This window comes from Mastigoproctus giganteus, chromosome 4 (assembly GCF_048544385.1).
Source record: "Mastigoproctus giganteus isolate SK-2022 chromosome 4, ASM4854438v1, whole genome shotgun sequence".
NCBI lineage: Eukaryota > Metazoa > Arthropoda > Arachnida > Uropygi > Thelyphonidae > Mastigoproctus > Mastigoproctus giganteus.
The window spans coordinates 15,885,013-15,911,547 of NC_143578.1; the positions used below are offsets into that span (position 1 = coordinate 15,885,013).

The 26,535-nt window shown below is 38.6% G+C and overlaps 1 protein-coding gene across 3 annotated transcripts in view; it reads right to left on the reverse strand.

The window, feature by feature from the left end:
* The window catches only part of LOC150086434 (katanin-interacting protein-like), a 351,533-nt gene that overhangs the window by 168,757 nt on the left and 156,241 nt on the right, over positions 1 to 26,535 (reverse strand). For all 3 annotated transcript variants that reach the window (XM_090372573.1, XM_090372572.1, XM_090372571.1), the window contains 2 exons: positions 14,924 to 14,991; positions 7,400 to 7,526 (listed from right to left, as the gene is read on the reverse strand). In XM_090372573.1, the coding sequence (XP_090228699.1) occupies positions 7,400 to 7,526; positions 14,924 to 14,991 (195 nt within the window). The remainder of the gene's footprint in view (positions 1 to 7,399; positions 7,527 to 14,923; positions 14,992 to 26,535) is intronic.

Here is a 26,535-nt window from a genome sequence, read left to right on the forward strand (position 1 = left end):
TCTTGCCAAAGCTATTTGCCACAACTTTTGCCCACCTCTGATCCCACATCTGTAAAAACCAGGTGGTTCCACTGTTACTTCAGCCAAGGATAAAGCTGACCTGCTAGCATCCCATTTTATTTCCAACTCGTGCATTAATGATCTTGGTAAAACACCTTCCACCATTCCCAACACACTCCATTCAAAGCCTCCTGAAGTCTTCGGTCAAAAGGATGTCAGAAGGATTTTAACAAATCTTGATGCAAAGAAAGCTCCAGGTCCCGACAGTATTTCTCCACTTGTGATCAAAACCTGTGCTCCTGAACTTACTCCTGTTCTTTGCTGCCTTTTTTTCACTTTCTTATTCCAAAGGTGTTTTTCTTCTGCTTGGAAATTTGCTCATATTCAGCCAGTTCCTAATAAGGGTGACAAATCCCTCCCATCCAATTATTGTCCCATTGCAATTACTTCCACTCTTTCTAAAGTAATGGAGAAATCAATTAATCGCCAACTCTCAAGAAACCTTCCATCTGATCAACGATCGCCAGTATGGATTCCGTCAGTGTCGATCCACTGGTGATATTCTAGCTTATGTTACACATTTATGCGCAAATTCAATGGAAAAGTTTGGTGAAACACAAGGAGTTGCTTTTGACATATCAAAAGCTTTCGACCATGTTTGACATAAAGTTCTTCTAAACAAGCTTCCATCTTATAGTTTGGCTACTATTTTTTGTAATTGGTTATCCAGTTTTCTCTCTGACCACTCACTGAGGGTGATGGTAGATGGCTCTCTGTCTTCTAACTTCTCCACTAATGCTGGTGTCTCCCAAGGTTCAGTTCTTTCCCCCACTCTTTTCCTCTTGTATATTAATGACCTTCTTCCATTGACCGGAAATCCTATCCATAGTTCTGCTGATGATAGCACACTTCATTCCACTTTCCAGTTTGAGAAACCTTGCCCTGCTCAATCAGTTTCAACTTAAATAAATAAATAAATTTTCTGTTTATACTCCGGGACAAACAAACGGTCAGTGGAGTTCCCAAGACAGATAGAATACAAGAAACAGCACCATATTTAGCAGTCACGGGTTTGAACCCCGGTCACTCAAGGCACATGTACTTATGCACCCACGTGCCTGACCACTTGGCTACGGTGCCCAATTCTTCTCGGCGGTGACAAAAACATCTCGAATATCCGCTACCAATTCCTTAAATGCCGATCTCCAACTAATTCTCCAGTGGGGCAAAGACAACTTAGTTGATTTCAATCCTTCTAAAACTGAGTCCTGTCATATCTTGCAAAAAGCATTCTACTGCTCCTATGCTTATCTTTGGTGACACTCTGATTTCTAGGCAAGATGATATATCTCTTTTAGCGATTACCCTGACTTCTAATCTCTCTTAGCACAAGCACATTACAAATATTGCTTCCTCTGCATCTAAAAAACTTGGTTTTCTCTTTCGCTCTCGCCTTTACTTTTCTTCCAAACAACTGTTCACTCTGTACAAATCGCAAATCCATCCTACCATTGAATATTCTTCCCACATCTGGGGCAGTGCCCCCAAAACCTCTCTCAGGTTTCTAGATTCCATTCAGAAGAGGACAGTTAGGTTAATTAATGACTCATCTCTAAAAGAATCTCTCCACTCTCTGTATCATAGAAATACTGTTTCTGCTGGATGTCTTTTCTACAGATACTTCCATGGGCACTGTTCTTCTGATTTGGCTTCTATAATTTCCATTCCCTCTTTCAAAACAGTCCGAACACGTGCCCCCACCAGCCAACATCCATTTACTGTCCAACTTCAAACTCACAGAACCAACTTTTCATCTTCTTCATTTATTCATCCAACTGCCGTTTTCTGGAACAACCTTCCTTCATACGTATTTTCTGAAAATTACAGTCTACAGAAGTTCAAATCTAATGTCGATAAATGTCTTCTCAACCACCAACCCATGCACGGTACTAAGTACTATAGGTTTTAATACCTCTCGTGTTTGGGGTTTTCATAAAAAAAAAAAAAAATCTCTGCCACAAGTCTCAACAGTTCATCTGATAGCCATTTAGGGCAAAACCTGGAACAGTATTTCTTAGTTGGTATGGAAATCCTAGTAGCTCCTATAATTACTTCCCTGAATGCTTCCCATTTAGAATTTGTTCTTAACATCATAGGCTGGTCCCACTGACCACAATTCTATGAGACCACTGTAGTCACCCTAACGAAAGAAAAAGCCTTTCTCTTGAAAGTAGTTATGTCTTTAATTAAATTCCAGATTAGTACATTGTGATCACTGCCACCTAGTGGGTCTTTTACCTGCAGATTCTTAATGCATGAAGAATCTGCTGCTGATAACCAGATCAAGAGCACTGATTCCTCTTGTTGCTTCTCTGAGCATCAAAGCATCAAAGGCGGATATTGTTGGGATATCGGAGACATGGTGTCACACAGATATAAATAATGCAGAACTGGAATTTCGGGAGTACGTCTACAGAAAGCATAGACAGAATAGGAAGGGAGGAGGGGTTATGCTATTAGTTAAGAAACACATAAAATCCAAGGAAGTGAAGCCAGTCGACATCGCTGGACAGTGCAGTGTCGAGTCAGTTTGGTGTGACATAAGCATTGGGAGATCAAAATTGAGAGTAGGAGTGTCCTATAGGCCTAATGACTCTGATGAGTATAATAAGAAACATACAGGGAAATAGAGTGGGCCAGTACATCAGAGAGTCTCATAATGGGGGATTTTAATTTCCCAGATATTGACTGGAATTTGTGGGTTGGTCACTCACACACTAGCAAGGCTTTTGTGGATTTATTGGATGATTGTTTTCTACATCAGCATGTTAGGGAGGCAACTAGAGGGAGTAATACTCTTGATTTGATTATCAGTAGTGATTCTTCATGCATTAAGAATCTGCAAATAGAGGAACCATTAGGTGGCAGTGATCACAGTGTGCTGAAGTGGGATTTACTCAAAGAGGTAACTACCATCAGGGGTAAAGGGAAGGGTTATTGCTTTCATAAAGGTGACTATGATGGTCTGAGACAGTATTTAATCCTATTATTAATTCTATACAGTGGGACCAACTGATGATGTTACCAACAGCAAATTCAAAATGGGAAGCATTCAAAGAACTTATCTTGGAAGCTACTAAGCTTTACATACCAACTAAGAAATATTGTTCAAGGTTTAGGCCTAAATGGATGTCAGATGAACTAATGAGACATATGGCAGAGAAGAAAAATGCATGGGATACATATAAATTAACACGTGACACAGAAGCCTATGATAGATATAAGTTGATCTGTAACCAAGTTACAAAGGAGGTTAGGCAGGCGAAGGCAGATTACGAGAAATCTTTCGCAAGGGATGCAAAGAAAAACAGCAAAGAGTTCTTTACTTATGTAAACTCTAGAAGGAAGGGGATGAATCAGATTGGTCCACTTGATATCGATAGTTCAACTGTTGATGATCCTGCTCAGGTAGCTAACAAACTAAATGAATATTTTGCATCAACATTCACACATGAGGAGTTATTCAGTGAGGGGAATGCCAGAGGTGTATTCAACTCTGGCAGTAAGCTAGATAATCTTGTAATAACTGAGAGTAAAGTGGAGGAGAAATTGTTGAAGATAAACACAAGAAAGGCACCTGGGGTGGATGGGATCTATCCAGTTATATTAAAGGAGGCAGCAAAGGAAGTAAGCAAACCTTTAGCCATAATTGTGAGAGCTTCCTTGGACTCAGGTGAGGTACCCATAGACTGGAGATGTGCAAATGTGATCCCAATTCACAAAGGAGGATCAAAGGCTGATACAAGTAATTTAAAACCTGTGAGTTTAACTTCTATTCCAGGAAAATTAATGGAGGTACTGGTTAAAGAAGCACTGCAGGATCATCTAGACAAGACTTCAGTTATAACTCGGACACAGCATGGTTTTGTTAAGGGGAAGTCTTGCCTGACCAATTTGATTGGATACTATGATGCAGTCACAAAAGAACTCTATGCAGGGAATAACTTTGATATTATATACTTGGATCTAAGAAAGGCTTTTGATACTGTTGCACATGGAAGACTGCTGCACAAATTGGAGCAGTGTGGCATTGGAGGCAAATTGCTGCTATGGATAAAGGGGTGGCTGAGGGGTAGAAGACAGAGTGGTAATCAATGGACACTGCTCATCGTGGACTAATGTTATTAGTGGAGTTCCTCAGGGTTCAGTGTTGGGTCCATTATTGTTTTCTGTATTTATAAATAATACTGATGATGGTATATCAAGCTTAATGTCCAAGTTTGCAGACGATACAAAAGTTGGCAGGGTTGTTAAGGACACTACTGATGCTATGCTGCTGCAACAGGATCTGGAAAGGTTGAGCAGATGGGCTGAGAGGTGGCAAATGAAGTTTAACATTGACAAATGTAAAGTACTACATATAGGAAACAGCAACCCCAGAGCAACGTATCAACTCTGTGGTACTACACTGACAATGGAAGAGAATGAAAAAGACCTGGGGGTAATTGTGCAGGCAGATATGAAATTCTCTGAGCAGTGCAGACTGGCTGCAAGAGTAGCTCATGGTGTCTTATCAATGATATACAGGAATTTTTCTAGCAGGGATAAGGAAGTGATTATTCCCTTGTATAAGGCAATGGTCAGGCTACACCTTGAGTATTGTATACAGGCCTGGAGGCCGCATTTCAAGAAGGATGTAGAGCTGCTGGAACGAGTACAGAGAAGGGCAACAAGATTAGTGAATGGAACAAAGGGGTACTCTTACGAAGAAAGGCTTAAGTTTTGCAAATTACAGTATCTGGAGACTAGGCACCGGCGAGGTGATCTGATAGAGGTGTATAAAGCCTTGAATGGTTTGAGCATGCTCAATGCTGATGGGATTCTGCCTCTTGCTCATAATAATCACCTGAGAGGGCATAAATTCAAGTTGAGGAAAGACAGATGTAGAATAGATGTGTGGAAATTTGCCTTTAGCCAGTGGGTAGTTGGTTGGTGGAACAAACTTCCATCCCTTGTTGTGGAAGTTGATAGCCTAATTAAATGTAAGGCTCAGCTGGACAGGTATTTCGAACGAACAGAGGGGTGAAGTGGAAGTTTTTTTTTTTTTTTTCTGGCTGATGCTGCATAAGCTTGCTTTCTTGCATCATATGCCTCTACTAATGCTAATGCTAACAACATGGCCATTTGCTTCACAGATAGATTATTTGAGTTGCATAATGGTTCCTCAGATAAGTGGAATATACACCTGGTCTTTTATTTTATTTTATTTTTTTTGGTAGTTGTTGGCGCATCGGCTTCTGTGGCCATAGTGCACCTCCCAAGGTTTTTGCAGTACTTTGATCCAAGCCCGAGGCGGGATTCGAACCCGCGACCTTTGGGTTGCCAGGCAGGCACTTTACCCACCTGGCTAGCCCGGACCTGGTCTTTTAGATATTCCCAGAGAGTAAAATCTAAAGGCAGGAGATAGGTAATTGTGATCGATAGAAAATCAGTTCTCATCCAATCCACTACCCAGGAAACGTGTTGAGGTATGCACAAACTTCTTTGTTGCAATGGTGGCACTTTATCTTGTTGGCAAATCAAGTTGTCACCATTATCAGCTTGCAGTTGTGGCATAAGGAAATTCCATAATTTGTCCAGATACATGATGACTGTAACAGTGGCTTCTCCAAAGAAGAAAGGTCTGCTCATTTTCCAACAACTTGTTATGCAAAACACTATTTCCACACCTGTGTAATCACTTGATTACACAGGTGATTACAGCTGACATCTACTGCAGTGTCAGTAGATGTCATGTATTATGCTGACATCTACTGCAGTACAGGAAATGTCCAAAGTATTTAAAGAATCAAATTCCATTTTGCTACTGGCTCTACTACTGGTTCATACATTTTCTGGCTGGTGAATAATAAATTGAAGATATCCTCTGTCACCTGAAAATTGTTTCAGGTTTCTATTATGTACCCTATTCACACAATAATGTTTTAGTTTTGTAAAGGACACCCAGTATGCGTGTATAAATTATTTTGATAATTTCAAAATCATATAGTTTTGGGGGTGCTATAATTGGGGAAATAAGGTATATAAATAAATAGTTCTTTACTCCTATTACCATGTGTCCATAGATTTTTCTATAATCCTTGTATATTTTATGTTCATCACATCTAAAAGAAAAATAAATTTTTATATTTCTCAAAAATCATACTGACTACTGAAATTTTAAAGTCATTTTTGAAATCAGCATAAAAAAATCTTCAAGAATCACCAAGTACAGTCCATTCCGGTTATTTGGGACACATCGGGACTAGTGCATTTTGGCCCGATTAAGCGGCTGCCCCAATTATCCGAAGTTTCACGTAAATAGTTAAAAATACAATGTACCCCCCCCCTTTTTTTACAATTGGTTCACTGTACAATCAAATCACGTTACCACGAACTCAACATAGTAAAGTACCGTTCACTATACGATGTGCAGTAAGCGCCAGTCATTGTGATCACGTTTGTGAATTGAATTTTAATTCTATTAAACAGCGATTGTAATTAGCGAAAATAGGAGGAATATTATCCACAGGCTATAAAAGCAAAGATATGTTAAGCACAACTTTACCCTTTATTACCTTACCAATTAAAAAATTAAATGATACGTGAAAATCGGAATAATTAATACGTACTGTAATATGTACATACGAACTAGTTGACATTTCTGTTCACTGACATTTGTGGGCGGGGAGAAGTTAAAATTTAAAACAGTAAAAAGATAAGCAATCAATAACAAAGAACACAGCACACACAAATTTCAAGTAACACAAAATGAGTTACAAAGCTTTAAAAATAGGAATGAAGAGAAGATCTGAAAATCAATTTTTTTATATGATTTAAGATTTCATGGAAGTGTAAACACATTTCACCATAATAACCCACAGAATTCCAGCTGTCGGTATTATCGCAAATTCAGTAATATCGCGTTTACTGTCTGTTTATGATAGATTTCACTAACAGAAAAGCCCAATAAACAGGTGACTGCTAATTGTTTTTATTGTTTTATGGTTGTGACCTCCAGAATTTCGACCGAACCACGTAGTACCGTCGGAGACAATCGTAGGGTAATCTCCAGTGCTGCTGTCTCTTGCCCCGATTAAACGGCATGCTGTCCCAATTAAGCAAAGTAAACCCTGGCTATTTTCTCGATCGGTTTCTGTTTTTTAAGATTTGCCCCAAATAAACGGCTGCCCCGATTAACCGGTGGCCCAAATAACCGGAATCCACTGTATTATAGAAGAAAGAATAAAGTTTAAATCTGTTGTCATCTGAAAATTGAGTCACTGATTAGCAATTAGAAAATTAAACTTATATTTACTAAGTGTAAATATATAATTTATGGTCAGTTAACTAAACTTACTTAGTTTCTTGTTTTTCTAAACAGGAAATGTCCAAAGTATTTAAAGAATCAAATTCCATTTTGCTACTGGCTCTACTACTGGTTCTACTACTAGCCTGGCTGTCCAACATATCCAAGTCCTTAGAAGCTATAAAAAATAACTTTATTTACTTCTGTAATTTTTAAATGTACAAATAAATTTTATCAGCTTTTTGTTCTTCTTTTTGCTTTAAACAACCTTCAAAAATATCACAGTTCATCATATTTTATAATGTAATCATTATTTCTTAAAAAAATTGTTTAGAAAGGAATATCTTGGTGACAAAGTATAGTATATATGCCATCTGTGAACACTTTGCAATAAATTTCATGTTTCACAATAACATCACTTGTGCATTCTAGTAAACATGTTATTAGTAAAGAATGCTAAATGATATAATTAAGCTAGACTTTATGCTGCATTAAAAAAAAACTTGCTTTGCTACCATATTGTACCCTGCATGAATAAGCACTCTTCCAACCCCATAGTAAACTGAAATTTTTTCTAGCAGCCAGCTGTTCCCTGGATAAAAGTAAATGTCCTGAAATCCAGACCACTGATACTCTCCTTTACATTTCAGTTAACATTTATTAATAATTTTCTCTTAAGGAGTTGCAATTTCTCAAATAAAATGTATTCATAATCAGCAGTTCTCATTAAAAAAAATAATAAAAAAAATTTTACCTTACAAAAATATATAAAGTGAGCTAAATTTGTCACACCAATCCCTAAGTAACTTTTGGTGTTTTTGGCAATAGAAGATAGTAGTAGTAGTACTACTACTACTAATAACAAATGATGCAGGAAAGCAAGCTTATATAGCATCGCCAAAAAAAAAAAAAAAAACCAGTTCACCCATCAGTACCCTTATTCAACTCATCCACTTCCACAAAAACAGATGGAAGTCTGTTCCAACAATCAACAACCCAAAGACTGAAGGCAAACTTCCACACATCTATCCTGCAACCATCCTTCCTCAACTTAAATTTATGCCCACTCATGTGTGGTCTGAGCAAGTGAAAGAATACCATTAACATTCAGCTTATTCAATCCAGTCAAGGCCTTAAATACCTCAATCAGTAATCCCACAGGTGCCTGGTCCTCAGATGTTGCAATTTGCAGAACTGAAGCCTTTCTACGTAAGAGCACCCTTCTGTTCCCTTCACCAATTTGGTTGCCCTTCTCTGCACCCATTCCAGCAGATCTACATCCTTCCTAAAGTGAGACCTTCAGACCTGTATACAATACTCATGATGTGACCCAACTTTGACCTTATACAAAGGGATAATAACTTCTGTATCCCTGCTAGCAAAGTTTCGGCATATCATTGACAAAATCCCATTAGCTGTCCTGGCAGCATGACTGCACAGCTCAGAATTTCATGTCTGACGGCACAATTACTCCTAGGCCTTTTTCATTCTCCATTACCCTGAGTATAAGTCAAAGTAAATGCAACAAGGCATATGTTTAAGAGTATAGATAATCTATATAATATTGGTGTAAATACACCATAAAAAACTTAAACAAAAAAACTACGTTTGTAGTGTAAATAGGCATAATTTTATCTGTATCTCATATTGTGCTCATCCTTCACAACGAGTTGCCATGTATTGCACTACCTCAAATAAGTAACGCTTCACTAAAAGAGAAGACTATTGTTACTTATTCTCAGTGGGAACCACCACCCATTGGATGGCACCGTTTCAGGGCTTGTTGGCCTTTCATCAGTGGGTGGGCAGGTACACTGGTATTGCAGACATGACAATCCAGTTGTGAAGATAATCCCACAATATGAGAGATGCCAAAAGGTATACATAATAATGTATAAGTCTATGTTTACACAACAAACATAGTTTTTTCCATTTAAGAGTTTTCTATGATGTATTTACACCAATATTATATAGATTACCCTGAGTTATTGTTGTTATTTGATTTTTAGGAGCATTAGCAACTAAGGCCATATTGCTCCGGGATATGCGGTGGTCATTTCGTGACCTTTCCGCATCCTCCGTATTTGGTGGTGACGGGCTCAAACCCCGGTCTAATCAAGAAGCGTGTGCTACGCACTGCTGCTCCTTCCCACCTGGCTAATTATCCTGAGTGTATGTAGTACCACACTGTTGATAAGTTCCTCTGGGATTACTGCTACCCATGTGCAGTACATTGCATTTCTCAATGATAAACTTGAACTGCAATTTCTTAGCCCCTTTACCCAATTTTCCTAGATCTTGTTGCTGTAGCTCACCCTGATGACTGTCGTTAACCACCCTGCCAACCTTTGTATCATCTGCAAACTTAAACATTAAGCCTGATATACCTTTATCAATACCACTGAAAAATAATGAAAACAACAATGGACCCAGCACTGAACCCTGGGGAACTGCACTAATCTTATTAGTGCAGTTCCCCAGTATGAGTATTGTCCGTGAAGAGCAATGACCATTGATAACCACTCTGTTATCTTCCACTTAACCATCCCTTTATCCACAGCAGTAACTTGACCTTAATGCCACATTGCTCCAGTTTGTATAGCAGTATTTTATGTGCAACAGTATCAAAAGCCTTCCTGAAATCTAAGTATATGATGTCAAAATTATTTTTTGAATCAAGTTCTTTGGTCACCGCATCATAGTAACCTATCAGATTGGTTAGGCAAGACCACCCTTTGATAAATCCATGCTGTTTGTTTGTTTGTTTGTTATTTGGAGCATTAGCAACTAAGGCCATATTGCTCCGGGATATGCGGTGGTCATTCCCTGACCTTTCCGCATTCTCCGTATTTGGTGGTGACGGGCTCGAACCCCGGTCGAATCAAGAAGCGTGTGCTACGCACTGCTGCTCCTTCCCACATGGCTACGGAGGCGCCTAATCCATGCTGTGATTGCAGTATAATTGCATGCCTGTCCAAATGGTCTTGCATTACTTCTTTAACCAGTAATTCCATTATTTTCCCTGGAACAGATGTTAAGCTAACAGGTCTGTAATTACTCATGTCGCCTTTTGATCCCCCTTTATGAATTGGAGATATATTTGCACTTCTCCAGTCCATAGTGACCTCCCCTCAATCCAAGGATGCTCTCATAATTATGGCTAAGGGTTTGCTTACCTCTTTTGCTGTCTCCCTTAATATAATTGGATAGATTCTATCTGTCCAGGTGCCTTTTTTTTTATGTCCATACTCAATAATTTTCCCTCCACTTTCCTTTCAGTTATCACAAAGTAATTTAGCTTCTCGTTAGAGTTTGATAAACTTCTGGCATTGCTTATCCTAAAGTGTGAATTCCTCGTGTGTGAATGTACATGAAAAATACTCTATTCAGTTTGTCAGCCACCAGAGCAGGTTCATCAATAGTTAACTTACTGACATCAAGTGGCCCAATGTGACTCAATCCCTTCCTTCTACTGTTAATATAAACACAGAAGTCTTTGCTGTTTTTCTTTGCATTCTTTGCAAGAGACTTCTCATAATCTGTCTTAGCATGCGCAACCTCCTTTGTGACTTGATTACAGACTAATTTATATCTGCCATAGGCTTCTGTATCACCTAATAATTTATATGCATCCCATGCACTTTTCTTCTCTGCCACGTGTCTCAATAGTTCATCTAATATCCAATTAGGTCTAAGCCTTGAACAGTTTTTCTTTGTTGGTATGAATAGCCTAGTAGCTTCTTTGATTACTTCCCTGAATACTTTCCATTTAGAATTTGCTGTTGGTAACATCATGAGTTGGACCCAGAGCACACAATTTAAAAACTGTCTGAGACCTCTGTACTCACCCTTACAAAAGCAAAAGCCTTTACCTTTTCCGTTGACAGTAGTTATGTCTTTAATTAAATTCCACATTAGTACAATGTGATCGCTGCCAACCAGTGGGTCTTTTACCTGCAGATTCTTAACACACGAAGAATCACTGCTGATAACCAGATCAAGAGTATTGCTTCCTCTTGTTGCCCCTCTAATATGCTGCTGTAGAAAAGTCATGATGTTCATTAATAATGCAATAAAAATTACTAATGTAAAAGATTACAAAAAATTACTATAATAAAAGGAATATAATTGAGTAATTGGAAATGAATTAGTTTCATATAGTATAAACTTTTTTAATTATTTGAAATAAATCATATAAACTTAAATAAAAATAAACTAATTCTATTCTGTGGTCACAAGTATAATGCTTTAAAACCAACAGTCTCCTGATGATATGCAAACACTAAAAAAAAAAACTAACATCTATCGGTATTTATTAGAAATATGTGTTGTCATCATCCTTATTTTTTGGCAAACAGCAACAGGTAATTGATTCATTCTCATACCAAAAAAATAAGATTTGCTCAAAAATAGTCTTGCCTCCCTCACCCCACAATTTTTTCCTTGACAAAAAATTTATTAAAAAGCTGAAAACTTGTTTGCAATAGTACTCCTGCCATCCACTAGAGAATTTCAAATCATTCTGGTAGGCAATGAGAGAACAGACTATTTTTCAAAATCACAGTCATCTTATTCAACTTTTTTGAATCTCATGTAGGGGATTTAAAAGTTAACTAATTCTCAATTCAATCAATATCACAAATCCACCAAAACTGCTTTACATACACTTATTCCTATGTCAAATCTTTCTGAGGTTTTGTGGAAGTTTTACCTAATTGAAATGTCTACTCTCAAAAGCATCATTCCATTTTTTTTTCTTCTATGAAAAGGCTAATCTTTTTTAGCAAAATTTTTCTCAGCTTCCTTCCTGAATTATGGTCCTATTCCAGGTCACTATTCTCAGTTACCAGATGACATTCAAGTTTGCTTAAGTTCATTTGTATTTCATCCCAACTTTTAAATTTTGCATTAGTGCCAATACCATAAAATACTAGAACCTTAATAATTTTGTTCCATTTCTAAATTTCCTCTAGTGTTTAATTTATCCCCTGCTTTCAAGACCAAACACTTCCTCTTTTCAAACATTGTGGAGATAAAGCTGATCCCCATAATTGCTGACCTAAACATTTTAGCCAGGATTTCTGTAACTGCTATCTTCAAGAAAATGGGTGCATAAATCTACCCTTTAATCCACGAATTTCAAGGTTATTGTGGTTATTATGTCCTGCAGATCGGACCTGGCCTGTTTTCTGCATTTGATTCATATTAATATTAGGCCAGAAGTAGCAGAGTGGTCAGAAGAGTGAGTGCAGCAACACACACTCTTTGAGTGGGGCATGGTTCGAGCCCATGACTGCTAAATACGATTAACAATTATATTCATGATTTATTGTAAACTCCTCTGACCTGTTGGTCATGCCAGAGTATAAACAGGAGCATATTATTATTATTATAAGGATAATGATCATCAGATTGATTCTTTAATCATTTTGCTATTTGTTATTTCATATCAATTTAACTTCCAACATTTGTTCACGCACACAACTGAAAGAGAAAAATCTCTTAAATCTACAAGGTGTTAATCATACAATACATGTAGTACATTCAAAAAATTCCTGGAATCGCATAATGGTATTTAAATGGCTTGCACTAAAGCTGTAAGGGGCATTGATGGGAACTGCCTTGATCACTTCACTCGTGTCACAGCTGACTAATTGCAAAATGTCGCAGTTTGAACAGCATACTAGCATCAAGTTCTTCTTTAAACTTGGAAAAGTGCTTCAGAGACACTGCAAGCATTACATAAAGTTTATGGAGATGATGTTTTGAAGAAGACAGAAGTTAAATCAGTTTAAAAACAGACAGGAAATGCTGGAAGATGAACCTCACAGTGGACACCCTTTGATGTCACGAAATGACGAAAATGTCACAAAAGTGAAGGAACTTGTGCAAAATTATAGGCGAATGATTGTTGAGATTGCCACAAAGCTGGACGGTCTGTAGGATCAGTACACACAATCCTGATGCAAGATTTAGGGATGTGCCATGTGTGTGTGTGTGTGTGTGTGTGTGTGTGTGTGTGTGTGTGTGTGTGTGTGTGTGTGTGTGTGTGTGTGTGTGTGTGTGTGTGCGCGCAAAGTTTGTTCCACGTTTGCTATCAGGTTATAAAATGGACTGCAGGAAAGCCACTTCAGGTGATTTGTTCGAAAAATCTATGGAGGATCTGAGCTTCCTAAGAAAAGTGATCATTGTGAATGATAGTTGGATGTTCACGTACCACCCCAAGACCAAGGTGGAATCAACTGAATCGCAGACAAAAATATCTCCATGGCCCAAGAAGTCTCATGCAACAAAATCCAACATCAAAGTCACGCTGATCGCTTTTTTTCGATAATGCGGGCAAGCGTGCACCACAAATTTGTGACTAGGGGGGAAAAGCATTACTACTGCTTTCTATGCTGAGGTTTTTACACATTTGTGTGAGAATATGAGGTGAAGACAACCTCAAAAATGAAAGGATGGCAAGATCCTGCACAATAACAATGCATCCAGTCACACAGGGATGGCAGTTCAGCAGTACTTGGCTGCAGGGGGAAAAAAAAAGTCATGCAGCAGCTGCCCTACTCCTCCAACCTTGCACCATCTGACTATCCCCTAAACTGAAAAAGGGGCTTCGGAGTCATCGTTTCACTATAGGGCCCCAGCAGGGGTCTAGCAGCTAAATGGCCAGAAGAACAATGATATATAACATTACACTTACAAAATCTGTACACTTTTAAATCTCTGGCCTTTACAGTGAACTGTTACAGCTATGATAAAAGCAATGCAGAAATGGGGGGAATCCCTGGTGCCATTAGACACGAACACACTATAGTGAAAGACATCAAAAAACACCAAAGCAGGTGCTAAAAAAACACAATTTTAAAGAATGTTTCAAAGCTTGGGAAGATCTTGGAGCAAGCAAGTAGAGCAAGGTACTTTGAAGGTGATTAGGCTAGTAAGTCCAACTTTAGGTTAATTAATGACTCCTCTCTAACAGAGTCTCTCCACTCACTGTCTAATAGACGTATTGTTTCTGCTGCATGCCTTTTCTACAGATACTTCCATGGGCACTGTTCTTCTGAATTGGCTTGTATAATTCCCACTCTCTCTTTCAAAGCCGCCACCAGCCAACATCCATTTACTGTCCAACTTCAAACACACAGAACCAACTTTTCATCTTCCTCGTTTATTCATTTAACTGCTGTTTTCTGGAACAACCTTCCTTCATATGTATTTCCTGAAAATTACAGTCTACAGAAATTCAGGTCTAATGTCAACAAATATCTTCTTTCATCTTCTCAACCTCCAACCCAAGCACGGTACTAAGTACTATAGGTTCTAATACCTCTCATGTTTGGGGTTTTCATAAAAAAAAAAAACTGTTAACTCAATGAACTTTTATAATAAATTTTTTTTTTTTTTTTAATGTACCTCATATAATGACAAAGACATGCAGATAAAGTTATGTGTGTAACATATTCCTTTTTCAATAATTTATGTAATCAAAAACTTGTGTACTTACATATTTATATTAGTCTATTTTAATAAAAATACAGCATTTACAGATCTCAACAAGAAAGAAACAAACTTTACCTTCATACTCTCCCAGCCATGCAGGTTTATCTCCATTTACTGATTTCAGTTTTCCTGATAACGGTCGACTGTAATTATAAAAATGCAATAAGAAAATAAGACTGACACATATTAGTGTGTTTTTGTTAAATCTAAGCATCAAACCAAAAAATAATAAATAAACACATGTATAAACACAACTAATTTCATTTAAACACTTAATATACATACACAAAGACAGCATAAGTATAATGTAGAAAGACCACCAAGGTATGTATAAGCCTAACTCTAAATATGCTTTTACCTAAAAAAATTGTTTGCTTCATACTACAGTATGACTACACAGGTCAGAGGAGCTCGACAAATCATTTTGAAAAGAGTACAATAATAATCTATATTTGGTTGTCACATAGACTTGAAGCAAGTAGATATGACCTGTAGCAAATGCATATGACCTGTAGCCAAAATCAACCAGTTTATATTTATTTGGATTGGAATAGAACTTTTTTGAGGGTATGTATGTGTCGATCAAATCTAGTATAAATAGCTCCAACCCATTTGTGTTAACAATGTACCACACTTAGGTCAAAATAACACTAAAGACAAATGTGGCTATTAGGATGCTAAATTAATTGCAAAATAAATAAATGTTGTTACGAGCATGACCATCTTATATCATTCAATGAAAAAAAAAAAAAAAAGTAATTCAAAAGGTATATAACATATGCCAGCAGATTAAGCACCCAACCTCTTGTAGACATGAAAATAAGGGGCTGCATCAACCAACTAGGCAATGCATTCCTGTTGCTCCAGTTACCATAAATCTATTCTGCATCCATTTTTTTTTTTTTTTTAAATATTTGTCCTCTGGCATTTTTCACTGAAAAAAAGTATGGATGACATCAGCATTTACTTTACTCAACCATTTAAATCCTTAAAGACTTCAATTAGGTCACCAAGCGGTAGCCCAGTTTCCTGAAGCTGCAATGGAATAATTATTACTTTTCCCTGCAAACAAAGCTCATGTATATAATTCTCTTCACATCAGAATGTAAAATTACCCTAGGTGCTATTCATTATCAACTATCTTGAAATTTACTACCAAAACGATATGTTATTCTGTGACTTCTATCAATGCCAAATACCATATCTCAATTGCTATTTTTCAGCCTATTTTCCTAATTTTATCAATATCTTGTTGTAACAGCATATATTTCAACTAGATATAGATTACTGATTACTATCATTATCCACCCTTTCTACCAGCAAACTTAGGCAAATATTAATATGCCAACATCAATATAATTAATAAACATTAAAAACGGTAAGGAGCCCAACACTGAATGCTCTAGGACCATGCTCATAACATTAATCCCTGTGCAGAAATGGCCATTAATAACTACTCTGTCTCTTATCAATTAAAATGCAATCATTCATAGTGGTAACTTGTCCCCTAATATTATATTGCTCCAGTTTATACAACTATATTTCATGTGAAACTGTGACAAAAGCTCCAAAATCCAAGTATATGATGTTAAAATTATTCATTGCATCCAAATTGAAAAAAAAATTCAGGTTGGGGTACTTATAGCTCCATTTCTACAGAGTTGATTTTGAATTACTTCTTTAAATATAGACACAAAACATTATCATCCCTTTCAGAGAAGTCAAATTACATTAGCCATTGTATCATAGTAACCTCACAGATTGGTTAGACAAGACTGCCCTTTAACAAATCCATGTTATGACTGCAATGCATTCCTCTCCATATAGTCCTTCATTACTTCTTAAACTAGTGATTCCATTATTTTCCCTGGAACAGACATTAACCTAACATATCTGTAATTACTTGAGTCACCTTTTGATCTCCCTTTATGCACTGGGGATACATTTGCACATCTCCTGTCCATAGGGACTGCCCCTGAACCCAAGAATGTTCTCATAATTATGGCTAAGGGTTTGCATACCTCCTTTGCTACCTCCCTTAATATGATTGGATAGATTCCATCCAGCCGAGGCACCTTTTTTATGTTCAGCTTCAATAATCTCTTACACTTTCCTTTCAGTTATCACAAAGTGATTTAGCTTCCTGTTAGTTTGATAAATTTCTGTCATCCTCTCCTCTAAAGAATTCTTCATGAGTAAATGTAGATACAAAATACTTATTCAATTTTTAAGCTACCTAAGCAAGTACATCAATAGTTAACCTACAGACATCATGTGGCCGAATGTGAATCAATACCTTTCTTCTACTGTTAATATAAGCATGAAGTCTTTGCTGCTTTCCTTTGCATTCTTTACAAGAGACTTATAATACGCCTTAGCTTGTGTAACCTACTTTGTGACTTGATTAAAGATTAACTTATATATATCATAAGCTTCTGTATCACATGATAATTTATATGCATCCCATGTATTTTTCTTCTCTGCCACAAGTCTCATAAGTTTATCTGACATCCATTTAGGTCTAAGCCACGAACAGAATTTCTTAATTTTGAAAGTAGTAGTAGTGGCATGTGATGCAAGAAAGCAAGTGTTTGAGCTTATGCAGCATCAGCCAAAAAAAAAGGGAAAAAAAAATCACACCATTCCCTCCAAATACCTGTCCAGTTCCTCCTTAAATTTATTCAACCTATCAACTTCCACAATGACAGATGGAAGTTTGTTCCAGCAATTAACCACCCGCTGGCTAAAGGCAAATTTCCGCACATCTATTCTACATCTGTCTTTTCTTAATTTGAATTTATGTCCCCTTAGGTTCGTAATCTGAACAAGTGGAAGGATCCCATCAGAATTCAGCATGCTCAACCCATTCAAGGCCTTATACACCTCAATCAGATCACCGCACAGGTGCCTAGTTTCCAGCCACTGCAATTTGCAGAACTTAAGCTTCTCTTGGTAAGAGGATCCCTTCATTCCCTTCACCAATCTTGTTGCCCTTCTCTGTACACGCTCCAGTAAATCTACATCCTTCCTAAAATGAGGATTCCAGAGCTGTACGCAGTACTCAAGGCATGGCCTGACCATTGCCTTATACAGAGGGATAATCACCTCCTTCTCCCTGCTAGCAAAATTCCTATATATCATTGACAAAACCCCATGACCTGCCCTGGCAGCCTGTCTCCATTGCTCAGAAAACTTCATATCTGACTGCACAATTACTCCCAGGTCTTTTTCATTTTCTACCACCTTAAGTGTAGTACCACACAGTTGGTACGTTTCTCTGAGGTTACTTCTACCCATATGAAGTACTTTGCATTTGTCAAGGTTAAATTTCAGTTGCCACTTCTTAGCAGATCTGCCCAAATTTTCTAGATCCTTTTGCAGTAGCACACTGCCATTACTGTCATTAACAACCCTGCCAACCTTTGTATCATCTGCAAACTTCGACACTAAGCCTGATATACCTTCATCAATGTCATTGATAAATATACAAAACAACAGTGGACCCAACACCGAACCCCGTGGAACTCCACTAATAACATTAGTCCACGAAGAGTAGCACCCATTGATTACCACCCTCTGTCTTCTCCCACTCAACCATCCTTTTATCCATTCTAGCAACTTACCCTTAATACCATTCTGCTCCAATTTATATAATAGTCTTCCATGCGCAACAGTGTCAAAAGCTTTCCTGAAATCCAAATATATGATATCAAAATTATTTTTTGCATCCAGTTCCTTTGTAACCACATCATAATATCCTATCAAATTTGTCAGACAAGACTTTCCCTTAACAAACCCATGCTGTGTCTGATTTATTGCTGCAGTCTTGTCTAGATGATCCTGCAATGCATCTTTAACCAGTGACTCCATTATTTTGCCCGGAACAGAAGTTAAACTAAATGGTCTGTGATTACTCATGTCACCCTTCAATCCCCCTTTGTGAATTGGGGATACATTTGCATATCTCCAGTCCATGGGGACCTCCCCCCGAGTCCAAGGATGCTCTCATAATTATGGCTAAGGGTTTGCTTAGTTGCTTTGCCGCCTCCTTTAATATAACTGGATAGATCCCATCCACCCCAGGTGCCTTTCTTATGTTTAACTTCAACAATTTCTCCTCCACTTTGCTCTCCGTTATTACAAAATCATTAAGCACCCTGCTACAATTTGATAACCTTCTGCCATTTTCAAACCTTAATAACTCCTCATGTGTGAATGTAGATGCAAAATGCTCATTCAGTTTGTTTACTATCTAAGCAAGATCATCAACAGTCGAACCATCGATATCAAGTGGACCAATCAGATTCATCCCCTTCATTTTAGAGTTTATATAAGTAAAGAAATCCTTGCTGTTTTTCTTAGCATCCTTTGCCAAAGATTTCTCGTAATCTGCCTTCGCCTGCCTAATCTTTGTTGCCTAATAATGCCTGCCTAATAATTGTTTTTCTAAAACTTTTGATTTAAATTTAGTAGTATAACATTATTTTGTGATTTTTTGATTAATTTGGTGTATTTATTCTTTACTCGGCCTTGTAAAAGTATTAATAAGGGTTTCCACGTGTTCGTAACTACCATTACCGTTAGTAACTTTCCCGCCATTGTGATACCGTACTAGATATACCGTAGGTTATATACCGTACTAGATAGCGTTAGTTGAACTTCGTTAGCAGTTAAATTGTACGTTTAAATAAATACATATAACGACTTAGATTACAAACGTAATATAATTAATAACATAACATAATTAATTAATAAATTAATAGAATCATGACTCAGACCAGAGCAGCAAAGCAAAAGGCTCAAGCTAATGGAAGTGCTGTGGCTCAGAGCAGAACTGAGGGGGGCAGTTGTCCTCTGACTCACAGCCTTATAAAATGCACTGTTTGCTTGATGTTTGCAGAGCAATCGGGTACGGGACATGATACTGCCAAGGGGGATGTCTTTGTGTGTGCGCGATGCAAGGAGTGTATCGATATCAGGCAACAACTCGGCGTTCTTGTGGGCCTATATGAGAGCTTGAAGGACAGGGTGGATGCCCTCGAAGAAACTAAATTGAGGAGCCCATCAAGCTCTCAGCTGCCCACATCAACGCCAGAGCTTGCACTTGGGCATCGCGTGACACAGAGACAACCCCTAAGGCAGAATGCGCTGGTCCCGAAGGAACTAGTAGTTGTCGGTGACTCTATTGTCAGGGAAACGGGGAACATGCTTTGTAAAAAAGATAGGTGGAACAGGACCAGGGTATGTCTGCCAGGGGCAAAGGTTGATGACGTTGTAGAGCGAATATCATCTTTTAAGGGCACAAAAGGTGATATAGTTGTACACGTTGGCACTAATAATATTAAGAGTAGGAGACCGGCAGAATTACTTAAAAAGTACAGGTCACTGTTGAACAAAAGCCGAGAATTAGGGTTGAATTTGAAAGTGTCTGCAATTCTGCCCAGACACGATAGGAGGGAGTATATGATGAGAGCCTTGTCGATCAATTCGGCCCTGGAAAGATTGTGCAAGGCTCAAGGGGTAGAATTTTTTTCAGCCTGGACTGTACTTGTTAACAGGAGAGATTGCTTCTACAGGGATGGGATACACTTAAATAGAAAGGGTGCAAGAATATTTGCTGATGCTGTCGAGGCAGTGTTAGGTGGGTCGGAAAACTGCTAGCTTGGGGGGAGACAAAGACCAATAGATTGACAGTAGCCACTGGCAGAGGTGAAAGAGATTCTTGCACTGCTTCTATTAGAATGAGCAGAAGCCTGAAAAACAAGATGCATGGTATTTCAGAGACTGCTGGGAGCCATTGCGGTACAAGTAAACACATGGGTTGTGTTAGGGTAGCTAAGAATAGAAACAGGTGCAGGTATACTTGTGTGTACACCAATGCTAGGAGTTTAGTAAATAAATTTGATGAATTTGAGGTTTTGCTCAAAACATCGAAGGCAGATATTGTTGGGATATCAGAGACGTGGTGTCACACAGATATAAGGGATGCAGAACTGCAATTTGGGGAGTACAACGTCTACAGAAAGGATAGACAGGATAGGAAGGGAGGAGGGGTTATGTTATTAGTTAAGAAACACATAAAAACCAAGGAAGTGAAGCCAGTCGACATCGCTGGACAGTGCAGTGTGGAGTCAGTTTGGTGTGACATAAACATTGGGAGATCAAAATTGAGAGTAGGAGTGTGCTATAGGCCTAATGACTCTGATGAGTATAATAAGGAACTGTACAGGGAAATAGAGTGGGCCAGTAAATCAGAGTGTCTTATAATGGGAGATTTTAATTTCCCAGATATTGACTGGAATTTGGGGGCTGGTTACTCACACACTAGCAGGACTTCTGTGGATTTATTGGATGATTGTTTTCTACATCAGCATGTTCGGGAGGCAACTAGATGGAGTAATACTCTTGATTTGATTATCAGCAGTGATTCTTCATGCATTAAGAATCTGCAGATAAATGAACCACTAGGTGGCAGTGATCACAGTGTGCTGAAGTTGGATTTACTCAAAGAGGTAACTACCATTAGGGGTAAAGGGAAGGGTTATTGCTTCCGTAAAGGCGACTACGATGGACTGAGACAGTATTTAAATTCTATATAGTGGGACCAACTGATGATGTTACCAACAGCAAATTCAAAATGGGAAGCATTCAAAGAACTTATCTTGGAAGCTACTAGGCTTTACATACCAACTAAGAAATATTGTTCAAGGTTTAGGCCAAAATGGTTGTCAGATGAACTAATGAGGCATATGGCAGAGAAGAAAAATGCATGGGATACATACAAATTAACACATGACACAGAAGCCTATGATAGATACAAGTTGATATGCAACCAAGTTACAAAGGAGGTTAGGCAGGCAAAGGCAGATTACGAGAAATCCTTGGCAAGGGATGCAAAGAAAAACAGCAAAGAGTTCTTTACTTATGTAAACTCTAGAAGGAAGGGGATGAATCAGATTGGTCCACTTGATATTGATGGGTCAAGTGTTGATGATCCTGCTCAGGTAGCTAACAAACTAAATGAATATTTTGCATCGACATTCACACATGAGGAGTTATTCAGCGAGGGGAATGCCAGAGGTGTATTCAACTCTAGCAGTAAGCTACAGAATCTTGAAATAACTGGGAGTAAAGTGGAGGAGAAACTGTTGAAGATAAACACAAGAAAGGCACCCGGGGTGGATGGGATCTATCCAGTTATATTAAAGGAGGCAGCAAAGGAAGTAAGCAAACCCTTAGCCATAATTATGAGAGCTTCCTTGGACTCAGGGGAGGTACCCATAGACTGGAAATGTGCAAATGTGACTCCAATTCACAAAGGAGGATCAAAGGCTGACACAAGTAATTATAGACCTGTGAGCTTAACTTCTGTTCCAGGAAAATTAATGGAGGCACTGGTTAAAGAAGCACTGCAGGAGTATTTAGACAAGACTTCAGTTATAGCTCAGACACAGCATGGTTTTGTTAAGGGGAAGTCTTGCCTGACCAACTTGATTGGATACTATGATGCAGTCACAAAATAACTGGATGCAGGGAATAACTTTGATATTATATACTTGGATCTTAGAAAGGCTTTTGATACTGTTGCACATGGAAGACTGCTACACAAATTGGAGCAGTGTGACATTGGAGGCAAATTGCTGCTATGGATAAAGGGGTGGTTGAGGGGGAGAAGACAGAGAATGGTAATCAATGGACACTGCTCATCGTGGACTGATGTTATTAGTGGAGTCCCTCAGGGCTCAGTGTTGGGTCCATTATTGTTTTCTGTATTTATAAATGATATTGATGATGGTATATCGGGCTTAATGTCCAAGTTTGCAGACGATACAAAGGTTGGCAGGGTTGTCAAGGACACTACTGACACTATGCTGCTGCAACAGGATCTGGAAAGGTTGAGCAGATGGGCTGAGAGGTGGCAAATGAAGTTTAACATTGATAAATGTAAAGTACTACACATGGGAAACAGCAACCCCAGAGCAACGTATCAACTCTGTGGTACTACACTGACAGTGGTAGAGAATGAAAGGGACTTGGGGGTAGTTGTGCAGGCAGATATGAAGTTCTCTGAGCAGTGCAGACGGGCTGCAAGAGTAGCTCATGGAGTATTGTCAATGATATACAGGAATTTTTCCAGCAGGGATAAGGAGGTGATTATTCCATTGTATAAGGCGATGGTCAGGCCACACCTAGAGTACTGTATACAGGTCTGGAGACCTCATTTCAAGAAGGATGTAGAGCTGCTGGAACGAGTACAGAGAAGGGCAACAAGATTAGTGAATGGAACAAAGGGGTGCTCTTACGAAGAAAGGCTTAAGTTTTGCAAATTACAGTGTCTGGAGACTAGGCACCAGCGAGGTGATCTGATAGAGGTGTATAAAGCCTTGAATGGTTTAAGCATGCTCAATGCTGATGGGATTCTTCCTCTAGCTCAGAAAAATCACCTGAGAGGGCATAAATTCAAACTGAGGAAAGACAGATGTAGGATAGATGTGCGGAAATTTGCCTTTAGCCAGCGGGTGGTTGGTTGGTGGAACAGACTTCCATCCCTTGTGGTGGAGGTTGATAGCCTAAATAAGTTTAAGGCTCAGCTGGACAGGTATTTTGAACGAACAGAGGGGTGAAGTGGAAGTGGGTTTTTTTTTTTTTTTTTTTTTGGCTGATGCTGCATAAGCTTGCTTTCTTGCATCAAATGCCTCTACTAATGCTAATGCTAATGCTAATCTCCTTTGTGACCTGATTACAGACTGGCTAGCTTATATCTGCCATAGGCTTCTGAGTCGCTTGATAATTTATATGCATCCCATGCATTTTTCTTCTCTGTCACAGGTCTCATTAGTTCATTTGATAACCATTTAGGCCTAAACCTTCAACAATATTTCTTAATAGGTATGAAACTTTTAGTAGCTTCCACGATTAATTCCTTGAATGCTTCCCACTCAGAATTTACTGTTGGTAACATCGTCAGTTGATCCCACTGTACAGAATTTAAAAACTGTCTGAGACCACTGTAGTCACCTTTACGGACTACAGTGGTTGACAAGGCTCTCATCATATATACCTGCCTATTGAGTCTGGACAGAATTGCAGACACACTTAAATTTAACCCTAACGCGCAACTTTCTTTCAGCATTGACCTGTACTTGTTATGTAAATCTGCCGATCTCTTACTCTTAAGGTCATTAGCATTAGTAGAGGCATGTGATGCAAGAAAGCAAACTTATGCAGCATCAGCCAGAAAAAAAAAAAAACTTTCGCTTCACCCCTCCACTCATTCGAAATACCTGTCCAGCTGAGCCTTAAATTTATTTAGGCTATCAACCTCCACAAGGGATGGAAGTTTGTTCCACGAACCAACTACCCGCTGGCTAAAGGCAAATTTCCACACATCTATCCTACATCTGTCTTTCCTCAATTTGAATTTATGCCCTCTCAGGTGATTATTCTGAGCAAGAGGAAGAAGCCCATCAGCATTGAGCATGCTCAAACCATTCAAAGCTTTATACACCTCTATCAGATCACCTCGCCGGTGCCTGGTCTCCAGACACTGTAATTTGCAAAACTTAAGTCTTTCTTCGTAAGAGCAACCCTTTGTTCCATTCACTAATCTTGTTGCCCTTCTCTGTACTCGTTCCAGCAGCACTACATCCTTCTTGAAATGAGGCCTCCAGACCTGTATACTGTACTCAAGGTGTGGCCTGACCATTGCCTTATAGAAGGGAATAATCACCTCCTTATCCCTGCTAGAAAAATTCCTGTTTATCATTTACAAGACACCATGAGCTACTCTTGCAGACCGTCTGCACTGCTCAGAGAACTTCATGTCTGCCTGCACAATTACCTCCAGGTCCTTTTCATTCTCTACCACTGTCAGTGTATGCCGACCGGGCTAGCCGGGTGGGTAAAGTGCTTGCCTGGCAACCCAAAGGTCGCGGGTTCGATTCCCGCCTCGGGCTTGGATCAAAGCACTGCAAAAACCTTGGGAGGTGCATTATGGCCACAGAAGCCTATGCGCCAACAACTACCAAAAAAAAAAAAAAACTGTCAGTGTAGTACCATAGAGTTGATACGTTGTCCTGGGGTTGCTGTTTCCCATATGTAGTACTTTACATTTGTCAATGTTAAACTTCATTTGCCACCTCTCAGCCCATCTGCTCAACCTTTCCAGATCCTGTTGCAGCAGCATAGCGTCAGTAATGTCCTTAACAACTCTGCCAACCTTTGTATCATCTGCAAACTTGGACATTAAGCTTGATATACCATCATCAATATTATTTATAAATACAGAAAACAATAATGGACCCAACACTGAACCCTGAGGGACTCCACTAATAACATTAGTCCATGATGAGCAGTGTCCATTGATTACCACTCTGTCTTCTCCCTCTCAACCACCCCTTTATCCATAGCAACAATTTGCCTCCGATGCCACACTGCTTCAATTGGTGCAGCAGTCTTCCATGTGCAACAGTATCAAATACTGTTGCACATTAGTGCCAATGTGTACAACAATATCACCTTCTGTACCCTTAAAAGATGATACCTGCCCTATAACTTCATCAACTTTCACCCCTGGCACACATACCCTGGTCCTGTTCCACCTATCCTTTTTGCATAATATATTCCCTGTCTCCCTGACAATAGAGTCACCAACAATAACTACTTCCTGTGGGACCAGACATTGTGCCTTGGAGATTGCCACTGTGTTGCCTGATGCAGAGGAGTGAGCTCTGGAATTGAGTTGGGCAGCTGAGAGCTTGACAGGCCCCTCATATTAATTTCTTCAATAGCATATACCCTACACCTCAAACTCTCATAGATGCCCATCAGAATGCTGAGTTGGCACCTAATTTCTTCACAGTCTCTGCACCTAACACACACACTAAAACATCCTCCTTGGCTAGATCATATCCTGTTGTAGACAGATCTGCAAACATTTCACATTTCGCAAATTTTTTTAGACTGTGATGTTTTGGAGAATCGCCCCCTTTGGTTCTTCCACGAGCCACAGTATTACTGCTACTTTGTGCTCACTGCTTTGCTGCTCTAGTCTGGGTCATGATGCTGTTTAAGTATAATTTAATTAACAATGAAATTTAATAAGATTAATAAATTTTACTGATTAATTGATAATACTATACTAATCTAACAGATTTCTAATACAGTGCTACGTATTTTGCTATTTTGTTTTACGTTAAACTTAAGCTAGGAAGTTCGGAATTTTCATTACGCTATTCTGTATCGTATAACAATGGAGGCAAGTTACAAATGGAAAGATCTATGGATGCTAAGTATTAACTTTCAAAATCGCTATCTAAATTCAAATAAATCAAAGAGCATGACTAGGACTAACACTAGCTCTAGAATATAATTTAGCATAACAATTAAGTCAATAAAACAACTAAATATGTATAAAAACCTAGCATTCACCGCAGCTGCAAAAATCTTGGCCAACAAGGTAATATCCTCATACATGGGAGAGTTGTGTTTTGGCTGGCAATGTGTGTCAGAGGGGTTGCCAAACCGTACATTTATTTTATCTTAATGTAAATTGCTACCGATTTTTAACAAACTTTTAAGTTCTTTCATTAATCTATTTTTTTATATTGAGAGGATATCATCCAGGGGCCATATCACATGCATTGTGATGGAAATGAAAATTCTGCAGAATGAAGTATGATTCTATT